Consider the following 14,482-nt stretch of genomic DNA (forward strand, 5'->3'; position numbering starts at 1 on the left):
TCAACATTTCTTCAGATCTTTCCTGGGCTCAACATATTACAGCAATTACAGTGGCTATATTTCATTAGGATTAAGGAAAATTGGTATGTTACTCGCAAATATCTACAGATGTACTGCGGAGAGTTTTATATCAGGTTGCATCACTGTCTGATATGGAGGGGTCACTGCACACTATTGGAAAAAGCTGCAAGAGGTTGTAAACTCAGCCAGCTACATCACTGCACTGGCCTTCTCAGTGTCAAGGCCACCTTCAACAGATGATGGTATCCATCATTAGGGGCCCCCATCACCCAGTATGTATCCTCATCTCATTGCCGCCATCAAGGAAGAGGTACAGGAGCCTGACGACACACACTCAACATTTCAGGAAGATATTCTTCCCTCCGCCATCAGATTTCTCAATGGACAATGAATCTATGAACACTACCTCACTTATTCTCTCTTTTTGTATTACTTAACTTAATTTTTTATATACAATACATTTCTTATTGTAATGTTTTTATTATTATGTATTGCAACAAACTGCTGCTGCAAAACAGCAAATTTCATGACATGCCTGTAATTTTAAACCCGATTCTGATTGATTCTTGTATCCATTGTATGGACAAGGGAAAGCCAGTGGATGTAGTGTACCTGGACTTTCAGAAAGCCTTTGATAAGGTCCCACATAGGAGGTTAGTGGGCAAAATTAGAGCAAATGGTATTGGGGGTAGGGTACCGACATGGACAGAAAATTGGTTGGCAGACGGGAAACAAAGAGTAGGGATTAATGGGTCCTTTTCAGAATGGCACGCAGTGACTAGTGGGGTACCACAAGGCTTGGTACTGGGACTGCAGCTATTTACAATATACATTAATGATTTAGATGAAGGGATTAAAAGTAACATTAGCAAATTTGCAGATGACACAAAGCTGGGTGGCAGTGTGAAATGTGAGGAGGATGTTATGAGAATGCAGGGTGACTTGGACAGGTTGGGTGAGTGGGCAGATGCAGTTTAATGTGGATAAATGTGAGGTTATCCACTTTGGTGGCAAGAACAGGAAGGAAGATTACTATCTGAATGGTGTCAAGTTAGGAAAAGGGGAAGTACAACGAGATCTCGGTGTCCTTGTTCATCAGTCACTGAATGTAAGCATGCAGGTACAGCAGGCAGTGAAGAAAGCTAATGGCATGTTGGCCTTCATAACAAGGGGAATTGAGTATAGGAGCAAAGAGGTCCTTCTGCAGCTGTACAAGGCCCTGGTGAGACCACACCTGGAGTATTGTGTACTGTTTTGGTCTCCAAATTTGAGGAAGGATATTCTAGCTATTGAGGGAGTGCAGTGTAGGTTCACGAGGTTAATTCCCGGGATGGCAGGACTGTCATATGTTGAAAGATTGGAGTGACTGGGCTAGTATACACTGGAATTTAGAAGGATGAGAGGGGATCTGATTGAAACATATAAGATTATTAAGGGATTGGACACGCTAGAGGCAGGAAACATGTTCCCGATGTTGGGGGAGTCCAGAACCACAGGCCACAGTTTAAGAATAAGGGGTAGGCCATTTAGAACGGAGTTGAGGAAAAACTTTTTCACACAGAGGGTTGTGGTTCTGTGGAATGCTGTGCCTCAGAAGGCAGTGGAGGCTAATTCTCCGGATTCTTTCAAGAAAGAGTTAGATAGAGCTCTTAAAGATAGCGGAGTCAAGGGATATGGGGAGAAGGCAGGAAAAGGGTACTGATTGTGGATGATCAGCCATGATCAGTGAATGGCAGTGCTGGCTCAAAGGGCTGAATGGCCTACTCCTGCACCTATTGTCTATTGGCTTTGTCAGTTTCAGCGACTTCCTTAATCTGCCTTATTCCACATCGAGTTCCAGTGAAATTCCACCCTTCACATTTTGGGTCCACCCACTATAACAGATACTATACAGTACTTTGCAGCATTTTCTGCCTGTACTCAATTTCCGTCTTCAGCACACTGTCTCACTCCTTCTCAAAACTGTTCTGGCTCGCGGTTCAATTTCATCTTTCACATCATCTTGCATTCTATTTTAAAAATGATATTTCTTCCTTTTATACTGGCAGCCAATAGCCTGAAATAAAAACATCAATCCATTTTCTCTCCACAGAACCTGCCAACATGGTTGATTATTTCCAGCATATTCTGCTTTTATTAAATGACAATCCTTTGGATTGACATTTAATATAAACCATGTTAGTGTAACCTGATCCTGGGGGGATAAATATCTTCAGCAAATCACCACAGCAAAAGTAAAATGCAAAGACGTTTCCCTATTCGAAGAAAGTGTCCAATGGTGAAAGCCCATATAAACTAACAAACTTTTATATTTTTGTTATTGTGCTGTCACCATTATGTGACCCTTTGCTATTTATGTTACTAGAGTTTGAAAACAGCAAGTATTTGCTGAGTACTTTTATTTCACTATATTCAAAATACTTGCTCAGAAAATGTGTGCATGTATACACATAATATACAAGTTATAAGCAAGAATCAACCTAAGTTCAAAGAAAAATGGTCGAAGTACATATATGCCACAGTACAGAGCCCTGAGATTCATTTTCTTGTGGACATTTACAGTAACTACAAGAAACAATAAGAATCAATGAAGACTGCACCCAACAAGATGGACACCAATGTGCAAAAGTCAAATTTGAAAGAAATAATAATCTTAAAAAATAAGCAATAAATAACCAGAACATAAGACGAAAAGTCATTGAAATAGAGTCCCTAGGTTGTGGGAACAGTTCAGTATTGGGGTGAGTGAAGTTATCCCCTCTGGTTCAAGAGCCTGATGTCTAAGGGATAATGACTGTTCCTGAGTCTGGTAGTGTGGATCCTGAGGTTCCTGTGTCTTCTTCCTGGTAGCAGCAGCAAGAAGAGAGATGGTGTGGGTCCTTGACAATGGATGCTGCTCTCTTGTAACAGCGCTTTCTGTAGATTTTACTTATTTATTGAGATACAGCACAGAATAAGCCTGTCTGGCCCTATGAGCCATGCCGTCCAGCAATTCCCCCGATTTAATCCTAGCCTAATCATGGGACGATTTACAATAGCTAATTAACCTACCAACCGGAACATCTTTGGACTGTGGGAGGAAACACGTACAGTCATGGGGAGAACATAAAAACTCTTTACAGTCAGCAGCAGGAATCCAACCCGGGTCACCTGTACTATAAAGACTGTACAAACCACTATGCCACCATAGTGATGTGCTCAGTGATGAGAAGGGCTTTACCCCTGATAGACTGGGCACCCGAAGTACCCGGACACTGTTTAATAAAATCAAGTCTGATTTGACTGTAGTGTCAAGTCTGCAATCCTGCCTGTGTAGATAACATTTCATCTATTGTCTTGTATAGAATATATCCACTGTATCCACCTCTGCCTTAAGAATATTCAGACTCTGTTTCTGCCAAAATTTGATGGAGGTGTTGCAAATGTTTCTACCTGCAGAGAAGGGATAAGTTTTCCCTTTTTTTTAATCTTTCATGTATGATCCCTTAGTTCTGTATACTCCCACAAGAGGAAGCGAAGTTTACACGTTTACTCTGCCAAAACTCATCAGGACTTTATTTCAATGAAATCACTATCCTAAAGCACCAAACTTTACAAGCCCAGCATTTCAAACAATTCCTCAATTAACTGCCCATTCCACATTTCAGTCTGATGAAACATCTCTGAATTGCTTCAAACACATTTACATCCTGCCTTTACAGTACTCCAACTGATGTCCACCTTCTGGACATTTCCATTCAGTTCCCTTTTCAATAAAATGAAAACATTCTCCAAATGCTGGAGGAACTCAGCAGCTCAGACAGCATCTGTGGAGGAAAATAAACAGTCAACCTTCAGCTCAAGACCCTTCCATCCAGCCCTGATGAAGGGTCTCAGCTTGAAGACTTCTCTGTTCGTTTCCCTTCATATGTGCTGCCTGACTTGCTGAGTTCATCCAACATGTAGGTATGTGTTGATCCAGATTTCCAGTATCTGCAGTCTCTGCTGTGTCTCAATGAAAGCACTGTTTGTTTCCCAATTACTTGTTGTCTCTGTGTACTCGTCTTTTGCAAATCATGTACTAGGACCACAGGTTCCTCTGCAAATACATTTTACTACCATTTAGAGTGTTCCCCCCCCCCAACCCTGGACAAATGAACAATTTCACACTTAACTACATTATACTCCATTCTCTTTATCTTTGTCCACAAAGATGGAAGTGTGGGCCCCCAACAGTCAATTTTAAGACCATGTTTTCAAACCTAATAAATTACCTGTACTCTTGGATATAATAAGAATCCAACCTGATGGCATGAACATCGATTTCTCCCGGTTAAAAAAATTACCCTGCACCCCCCCCTCCCCCTATTCCCCATTCTGGCCTTTTACCTCCTCTCACCTGGCTATCACTTCCACTGGGTCTCATCCTCCTTCCCTTTCTCCTATGATCCACCATCTTCTATCAGATTCCTTCTTTTCCAGCCCTTCACCTGGCTTCCCCTATCCCTTCCAGCTAGTCTCTTTACCTGCCCACCTTTTCATTCTGATGTGTTCCCCCTTCCTTTTCAGTCCTGAAGGGTCTCAGCACAAAATGTTGACTCTTCATTAATTTCCATAGATGCTGCCTGATCTGCTGAATTCCTCCAGCATTTTGTGCATGTTGCTTTTGGATTTGCAGCATCTGCAGTCTTTCTCATATGTACAATTTTAAATTTTGCAGAGGACACTAAGCTGCAACATGAATAAACATAACAAAAACATGAAATGAAGTTGACAGGCAGATGCAATTTAATTTAAAGTGATATGCAACATGGAAATGAGTACTTTTTAACTCAAACTATTCATAGGGATTGGGGGCATGCAGGAGCTTATTACAGCCTTTGTCCTAACATGAACAAAGACACTGAGTCATACCTTAGAAAAATGAAAATGATTTTAGTTGTTAGAGATCGGTCACCACAGTACCAGAACATTAAAAGTGGTCCTCTGGACAATGTCTCAGGGCCGACTACATTCAGCTGTTCCATCAAAAGAGAAAATGATGTGAACACCCAGCAGTAAAAAGCTTGTCTTGCAAACTGTAAACAGATCAAATCATTATACAGAGCATTGAGATGGAATCATGTAATGTAGAATAAAGTGGAAAAGCTACCAATAAGAGCACAGTGCAGGTAAACACAGTGCAGGTAAACAAAGTGCAAAATCAGAATGAGGTAAATTATGAGGCCAAAGGTCCATCTTATCATCCAAGGGGTACCAATAAGAAGGAAGCTGTCCTTGAGTCCGACGGTATGTGCTTTCAGGCTTTTGCATCTTCTGCCCAATGGGAGGTGTCCTGGGGTCCTTGATTCAGCTGGCTGCTTTACAAAAGGCTGCAAGAAGTATCAATGGAGTCCAGTGATGTAGTTAGGAGCATGTGCACAACCTCACCCCTTCTTCTGAAGTCAATGACCAGTTTCGTTTTTTTGTTTTGCTGACATTAAAGGAAAGGTGGTTACCTTGACACCATGTTACATTACTTACCGTAATTATTTGTAAAGATGTGACAAGCTCAAGGCCCAATATTGATCTTTGTGGAACACCATTAAGATTTTGCCAACCTGAAGATAACTGGTTTGTTTTTACCCGTTTCTTTATCTTCAAGCCATCTAAGCCTTGCACGCCATATTTATTGGGTATCTTGTTATGTAGTTATACTACATCCACTGGTTCCTTTAATCAACCCTGCTGCGTTACTTCTACAAACGAAAACTCTTATTAGATTTAATGAAACTCTATTTTCTCCCCCAAAAAGTTAACTGTGCATACTTATGTTAGGCTGGATCATGCTGATGGCTAGCCAGCAGCATCCATACAGAACTTCTGGTTCGTGGCAGTGTATGTGTGTCAGCAGATTCTGGATCTATGCTCTGCAGTACATCAGTAAAAGACTTGCTAAAAGGACAGATGCAGGTACATCTAAACCCCCACTCTGTCCTGGATTAAGTGTATTGATTGTACTGATTTATCTGAGCTGAGAAGCTGGATACCCGGTATACTCAATCTCTCAATTGCATTTAGAAATGTCCTATTATGTTAAATGGGGACTGCTGACCTTCAATAAAATGTGTTAACTGTGTTAATTGAATTTGTTGTTTAATTAGAACAATGAACACGAGACATGACTACACCCTGAGGCCTAGTTACTAGGTGCTGCCACTCTATAATTGCAATGGTGGAGCCTCATTTGTTGGAAGCTATGAGGTCACATGTTAGTATAATAGTATAGCCACATGGCTAGTGCACCAAGGCTTGGGAGGGATAATGAGGGTGACTGTGAAACACAGGCCAGCAGATTCCAGTCCTTTCCATGTCCTTAATCTTGATTTTACATTTTATCTACAGCTGTCAGTCTGATTTCCATTTCATCAATAGAGAGGTAGCATTTGCTACTTTTCCAGTTCGACTCGGAATGCGGACTACAGTTTAGAAGTAGCAGATTTTAATTCCCTTAATATTTTCCACTATTTCCCTTTAAATATTAATTACATATAATTCATCACAGTCATTCACCATTTCTTTTCCTTTTCTACAAATATTATTGCTTTTTCTGCAGTGAAATAAAAATATGAATGTGGTCCAGTCTCTGCAGTACTGAGATCCAACACACACCCCAAGCTTGCTGTCAGACTCTTCATTCTTGCTTATAAATTCACCTTTGGGTTTGCCTCTCACCACCTCTACAAACTGTGCTCAACCTTTACCCTCACCCGCACTCTGATCCTGATCTTGCTCTCTTATGCAAATTCCCACATAACTTTGTGTTCCATCTCAAATGGCAGAATATTTAACCAGTCCCGAGGTCACTAAAAATATAAAACCTTTCTGCAGGCATTCTGACCTCTGCAAGAGACTGGCAGCTGTTGGTGGACCTCGAAGGGCAGCTGAAGTTCCCCAACCATATCACAGCCACCACCCTGCGACCAGACATTGTCCTAGTGTCTGAGTCTACTAAGCAAGTGGTGCTGCTGGAGCTGACAGTCCCATGGGAAGACAGCTTGGAAGAGGCCTTTGAAAGGAAGCTCTCCAAGTACACAGGACTGGTTAGCAACTGTCAGCAGGCTGGATTGAGAGCGAGGTGTCTCCCAGTGAAGGTTGGTTGTAGGGGATGCGTAGCCCATTCTTTAGTTAGAGCCTTCAGCATTTTGGGCATCGAGGGAGAGAGGAAGAGGAGAGCCATCCGCAGTACCACTGATGCGGCAGAGAGGGCCTCAAGATGGCTGTGGCTCAAAAGAGGGGAGCCATGGAGTCATAAGTAGCTAGCCATCTGGACACAAGCTGGGGTCTGATCAGCCCCGGCTGGGTCACTTGGAGGAGGTTGTATGATGTTGAAAGACCCGAAACACCCGACGATTCCAGGAACATCACTGAAGATGTGTCCAGAAGCATCAATAGATGTACGTACACAGCTATCTCAGTTCTATAAAACGACCTTTTAGGCCATACAATAATAATCTAAGTATAAATGAATTATCCAGTTAACTGTCACTGCTTGATTAATATAGTTGTACATTATCCATCATCTTCATTCCAATTTGAAACACAGTAATTAGTTGTCTGAAGCATTTAAAAATGTAATATTAATAACTGATATCATAAATATGTACAATTTAACCTAATACAGTCATAGAGCACTGCAGTCCAGAAACAGAACCTTTGTCCATCTGGTCAACTCTGAACTGTTATTTTGCAGTCAAACTCACACCTGAACCATGGTTCTCCATACCCCTCCCATCCACGTACTTACCCAAACTTCTCCTAATGTTGCATTCCGCCCTTCCACTGGCAGCTCGTTCCACGTCCATACCACACTCAGAGTGAGGAAGCTCCCCCTCAGGTTCCCCTTAAAAATTTCACCCTTAACTTATGACCTAAAACACTTTAAGTAATCAAGACAATGTAACAACAACAAGTTTCTGTCTCTTGCTTGGAAATTAAACCTCTTGCGAGAAAATTGGAAGCATAGGGAAAAAAGATTCTACAGAATTAGAAAATATAAAAATCATGTTTCAGCATGTTGATTTTCTCTGACTGACAGAGCACAGCTCTGAACAGGTACAATCCTTTGACCGATTGCTGAAGACTGATAACACATTATGGTTACATTTTGAAAAGCAAGGAGATGTGAATTGGTTTACTTTACCTCCGAAATTAAAACCGTGGCTACTTTTCATAAAATTCACTGTTTGTGAGATTGCACCATACAGAGTGTCTATTGCTTTTTTTAACACAAGCAAATACAAAAATATTTCAAACACAAAATCTGAAATAATGTATTGGAAATGTACAATGTTTGTGGATAATGTCAATATCAAAGATGTTGTTTCAGGGTGATGCCCAGAACTGAAAGAACCTTAGGATGGAAAATGAAGGAAGAGGCACTTGAAGTAGATCTGTGTAGTACTGTGCTTGAAAACTTAACTTGATCCTTTTCAATTAAAATAATTTAAAAATTAACATGTACTTTCCTGTAGAAAGCTGAAAGCAAAACAAAGACTGATTTTATCTTGTGGTTAATGTCTATAATGTTATTTTAATTTCCAAAACCACTAGTGATAAGACTCAAAGATTTGAGTGATAAAATGTATTTTTTTATACAGATAATATAAATGGAATTTTTTCTGCAAAATACTAGCATTTTCTGGAGAAGATGTACGTGGGGAAGTCATTAGGTGTTGTAAGGTAACTTGATAAATTGTATTACATCAGGCTGCATCCACCATTCATACCAGAAAAAATGCTACAACTGATTTCCAAATGTTATTAATCTGGTGTCAATCATATATAGCAGGAATGAGATCCATGGTCAGCATTAAAAAGTATTTCAACTTTCAGTGGGTTTCGAAATGATCCCTCCGTCAGAAAGAGTTGAATGTACCTTTAAAGTGACTTTGCCAGTGTGATAAAAGGATATCATTTCTTCATTTAGATATGCTAAAAGTGTGCAAATTTAAACAAAAATGTCATTCCGTGTAACTGGGTAATTGAAACACTGAAAAAATTTGAAAGAAAAAACACTAAGTGAATAGTGTCATTGCTAGCATTAATGATTCAATTATCTTGATTTTATAGGATACAAGAAACAGCACTTAGATTATTCACTGAGATAAATAGCCATTAAAATGACCAATTGCTAAAATCTGAAAACAGATTGTTACATTAACTCTCGCAGTATCAGAACTGCCATACATTTACTCATGATTGCTAAATGCATCAGATAACAAATCTCTCTTGCCAGAATTTCCACACGGATTATTTGTCTCATTTGTCCATGATATCATTATCAATTGCCACTCAACAGCTAACCTTTTAGTTTTCATAATATACCATGATTATTAATTTAGTAGCACAGTATCCATAACAAAAGGCACTTAATAAAATGAATTGGCACAATAGTCAGAGTTCCATGTACTTGTATTTAGTTACTAATTGTTTTGTGCCTTCGGAAGCAGTTCAAATGTATGCAATACAAAATTAGAAGTCACATTACCTGGTCTTGACTGCTAACATTTGCACTTAAGTACTGTGCAAGTTCTCTTTCCAGTCAGAGCTTTCCAAACAGTATACTTTTCCACACGTATTTATTGAAATACAACCATATGCAGCACATTGAAAAATTAGTATACTTAAGGCAGTAATTTTGAAAACAAAGTTACATGATTTCTCTCCCTCCCCGCCTCTTCCCAGCAATCAATACTGTGGGAAGGCTGGATCAATCATTTGCGACCAGGCCATTAATCCACCCTGAATATCCTTCACTGACAATGAGCAGAGCTCGTTGCTGAACATCTCCTGCAGGATTTTTACAGCCTTCTGTGAATCATTTCCCTGTTTACAGATAACATAGACTAGAGGTGGAGAAAAAGAAAAAAAAATTAGACTGTTTCACCTGTTGTATCATTCTTGCAAATGATTAGAGTCACTCGAGTCATTAGTCAAGATTTAGGGTGCATAATTTGAAACAAACCACTCTATTATTGTCAGGAGTAAAATTGAGCACTGTTGCATTTACCACAGGATTTGCAATGAACCAGCAACCCTTTCTGGGAAGAACAAGTTTCAACAATTTTCTGAAAATATAGTATTGATGTTATGTTGTATTTAAGAAAATAATAGATGTTTTCTCCGTTTTACTGTGCTGCTGGTGTTCCTTCCTAGCAGGATGAAAATCCAACTAAAAGATAAGTCGAGAGCCCCCTCTGGTGATGAAAATTCAAAACTGATTTACCCAAGATAAAAAAGATTTAAAGGTTAGTCTATTTGTCACATGAACACCAAAGAAACCCAAAACATACAATGAAATGCATCAGCAACCAACAACATCTGAAATGTGTGGTGGGGGCAGCCCACAAATATCGCCATGCTTCTGGCACCAACACAGCATGCCCACAACTTCAGAATCCTAACCCACATGTCTTTGAAATGTGGGAGGAAACTTGAGAACCCGGAGGAAATCCATGTGGTTATGGGGAAAACAGATAATTTCCTTAAAAACAGCAGAGGGAATTGGACAATGACTGCTGGTGCTGTAATAGTATAATGGCAACCACCACGCTACTGTGCAACACTTACAAATACCACAGAATTGTAATGAACCAGCAGCCCGTAGAAGATATGTTTATTTAGTACCCCAAGATCTTTCAGTGAAGCAACATCAGACAACCGTTTCTGTGGGGCCACAGGGAAAGTTGGACATGGGCAAAAAGCTCAGAGGTAGGTTTCAAGGAATGAATTAAAGCAGGTGTGGTTACTTGCCCAATAATTTAATAATTAGGCAACCGTACTCTGGATATAGGCATAAGGTATTAGATGAGCTAAAGCCAACGTAGGCGGTGGGCCAACACGACAAGCATTGGAAAAAGTGAAGCTGGCATTTAAGCAACTAAGGTCATGAAAGAGATAGGAGAAAATCGGCAGATGCTGGAAGAAAGGGAAGGGGGAGGAGCACCTGAGGGAGGTGATGGGCTGGTGAGGAGACAAGGTGAGAGAGGGAAACGGGAATGGGGGAAAATGGTGAAGGGAGGGGTGGGCAATTACCAGAAGATCAAGGAATTGATAGTGAAAGAGACAGGTGATATTTCAGAGTTGTATGTAGCCAGGCTTGCTAATGAAATGGGCACTAGATAAAGTGTTCAGCTCAGGTTCATTATGGCTGCCAAGTTTTTAAATTTAAATTGTTCAGCCTCAGATCTTAAGCAACAAAGTAAGTGGAAAATTCGTATTAGGGAAGGACAAAAGGCGCCAAAATATCAAGGGGAGGGTCAGGGAGCCGACAGCTGTGCCACCACTACATGGAGGCAAAGCCCCTCCATTTGCAATATGTGAACAACATTAAGAGTTATCTCTTGTGAATTTCTTGATCTTTTTCCTGAAACTAGGCCCTCAAGATTTATAGTCTCGGGGTTAGAGGAAACAGCCTTTCAGTATCTACATGTTTCCATGACTTACAACTGAGATTTGGTGATGTGTGGTTGGTAAATGAATAATCACTTGGCAAACAATGCTCCAATGTGACAATGTTTCTGATGAACGAGGTAGTTTCCCCTGAGACATGATCAAATTCCAGAAATATTTAAACTCTGCTGTAATATTTTCTGTGCTGTTACGTAGTTCCACACAATTTTGTAAAATAAGATGTAGCAAATACAGTCCCATGTTTAATACAGTTTCACAATGGGTTTCCTGCACTGTTTAAAGTATGTTACTCTTTGCTCCAGGTATGGTGATATGGAATCAGGCTAGCACAGACTAGATGGGCTGAAGTTTCTATTGCTGTGCTGTGGTACTCTATTGACTATATATTTGCAAGTCAACATGGACATTTTTGCCTGTTGTAGAAAAGCATTTCATTTTATGAAAATAAAACTTTGGCACTGACGGATCTGTAGTAAATTAGTACATGTTACAATTTTGCTTTCTCTCAGTTCTTTCTTTCAGAATTCAAATTATCAACCCATTCATTCTGATCAAGTAAATATTTAGCCACAGAGTTTAATGTTAATTTAATCAATTTTAATGCTCAGGTTACCCATAGGTTACTCAACAGAAGTGTTCTGTTTATTCAAAAAACACTGTACTATAATGTTATACAAAAAGAGCACTTACACTGAAACGCTTGTAAATGATTGCACTGACCTCTATGTATACTAGAATGAAATACCCATCTCAGAGAAAAAGCTTTCAAAGTTGTTATGGTTCTGCTATTAATTGTTGAAGTGAGTACTACATACGCAAAGGAGTCCTGCTGTTATCAGCCGCAGCATACATAGCATTTAAATCTTATCTAGTGGACTAAAAACCGGTTCATTTCCCACCGCTGCCTGTAAAGAGTTTGTACGTTCCCCCTGTGACCACATGGGTTTCCTCCGGGTGCTCCGGTTTCCTCTCACAGTCCGAAGACGTACCAGTTAGTAGGTTGCTTGGTCATTGTAAATTGTCCTGTGGTTAAGCTAGGGTTAAATTGGGGGAATTGCTGAGAGGTGAGGCTCAAAGGGCTAGAAGAAGCTATTCCGTGCTATAGCTTAATAAATAAATAAATCATTTTTGCACATGGTGTTACAACTGTGCTGTGGTGTTACATTTTAAATCAGTTTTCCATTTATATTCTCCGTAGTTCTTGCCATAAAGCTATGAGAAGTTTTTATTGGCTTATCCATTGGAAGTGCTGTTTTCACTCTCAAGTCAGTCATGCCGTCCCCCGTCACTGCTCTAGCAAGTCACTGTAAAGTTTTTTCTGAAACAAATTCTTAAACAGTGGATAGGAACTTAACAGAAGACAAATATTTTATAGGCATTTGTATCACTGTGAATATCAAAAGTACGCAATATAGATTCATTACACTAGTCTTTGCAAAGTGATAATAGATGTGTACCTAATACACAAATCTTGCTTTTTAAATGTTCTTATATCATGCTTTTACATGCAATGTTATTTCAAATTACAGAGCATTTCTTTTCTGCTGCACTGCAGTAAATGCATTTATCACAACTTTCTCCTAATAATGAAAATTCCAAGTCCTGTGCTTCAACACATTTTTTCCAAATTATTGGAAATAATCTTCACTAGTTCCCCACAAAACTTAAGATTTAAAGATTTCTATAAAATCATCTAACAATACGTTTCAACCGCACAGCAATAATACCCCGATCCTGGTAATAACGCTAATTGAGATTTACCATATCCTTTACAGTTTTTCAGCTGCTTTCCCTGAAATGCCCAGTGGTTAATTTTATTTCAGTAACAACACTGCTCTCCATCCTTCACCAAATTACCTATCATATTTGTGAGGCCTGCCACACAAAACAAACTGATGCATTCACCTACAAAACAGTCACCTCACATCGGTAGTAACTAATTGGCAAAAAGGCATTTTGTAAATGAAAATTGTAACACTGGATAATCAGTTCCTTGAAAAAAATTCTGTACCCTAGACTTTGTATTAATCTATAATCACATTTGCCCAAATACGTAAACTCACCTTTAAGAATATTGTCTACACCCCAGATTTTTCCATTTCACTTGACTTGAATATTAAGAAATAAAGGCAGCCTCTGTGCCTATTATACCGTGTAATAAGACCATTGCTGAACTTTTAACAATGTTACACTAATCATCACACCTGTCAGTGAGAACCTGCAAACTCCACCCAGACAGCACACGAGGTCATGACTGAATCTGTGTGTCTGCAGCTGTGAGAGAACTGTGCCAAAGTGCTTTAAGATCGTTTTTTTCAAAAAAAAATCGTAGCTGCAAAAGATCATCACAATTTCAACAATGTATATGAGCCATGTGATAAAAATGTACCTGGGAATGTGTCTTCGTCAGCATCTGTTTTAGGTTTCTTTGTGTTGATGTTATTTTGTAAAACTTTCATGTATTCTGCACGCTTTTCCTCTAATTCAGCCAATGGAATATCTGACATGCTGGATAAGAAACAATACTGAAGGCCTTCAATGTGAAACAGAATCATGAATCACTAAACCAAAATAATTACAAATAAGAAGAGAATACCGTAGATGTCTAGCTGGGAGGGCGGTACAGTGGTTAATTTACTGAACCAGTAATCCAGAATCCTGGGCTAATGACTAGGGACACGAGGGATAGGCAGTAGCGGTAAGCTGTTATTATTCCAGGTAAATACAACAATAGAGCAATTGGGGGTCAATGCAGGGACTACCGCTTTCTTCAATATATACTTAATGACTCAGTTATGAGCATACATGATTAAAATTTCCAAATTTGCTGATGCTATGAAGCAGGATGGTATTGCAAACAGTGAAGAGGAAAGTCATAATCTAGGAAACAATGAAAATGGACTGACAAAACAGATGAAAAACCCAAGCAAAGTGACCCACTTTGACAGAAGCATTCTAAAGAGTGTGTATGAGCAGAGACAATCACATGAAGACTTACATAAATACGTAACGTCACTGAGACATAATC

The 14,482-nt window shown here is 39.5% G+C and overlaps 1 protein-coding gene across 1 annotated transcript in view; it reads right to left on the reverse strand.

The window, feature by feature from the left end:
- Positions 1-9,603: 9,603 nt before the first annotated feature.
- Positions 9,604-14,482, reverse strand: part of mocs3 (molybdenum cofactor synthesis 3) — a 49,186-nt gene continuing 44,307 nt past the window's right edge. The window contains exons 12-13 of the mRNA XM_072264899.1: positions 13,844-13,954; positions 9,604-9,887 (exon numbers count right to left, since the gene is read on the reverse strand). Coding sequence (XP_072121000.1) covers positions 9,730-9,887; positions 13,844-13,954 — 269 coding nt within the window. The 3' untranslated portion in view covers positions 9,604-9,729. The remainder of the gene's footprint in view (positions 9,888-13,843; positions 13,955-14,482) is intronic.

This window comes from Mobula birostris, chromosome 8 (assembly GCF_030028105.1).
Source record: "Mobula birostris isolate sMobBir1 chromosome 8, sMobBir1.hap1, whole genome shotgun sequence".
NCBI classification, from domain to species: Eukaryota; Metazoa; Chordata; class Chondrichthyes; order Myliobatiformes; family Myliobatidae; genus Mobula; species Mobula birostris.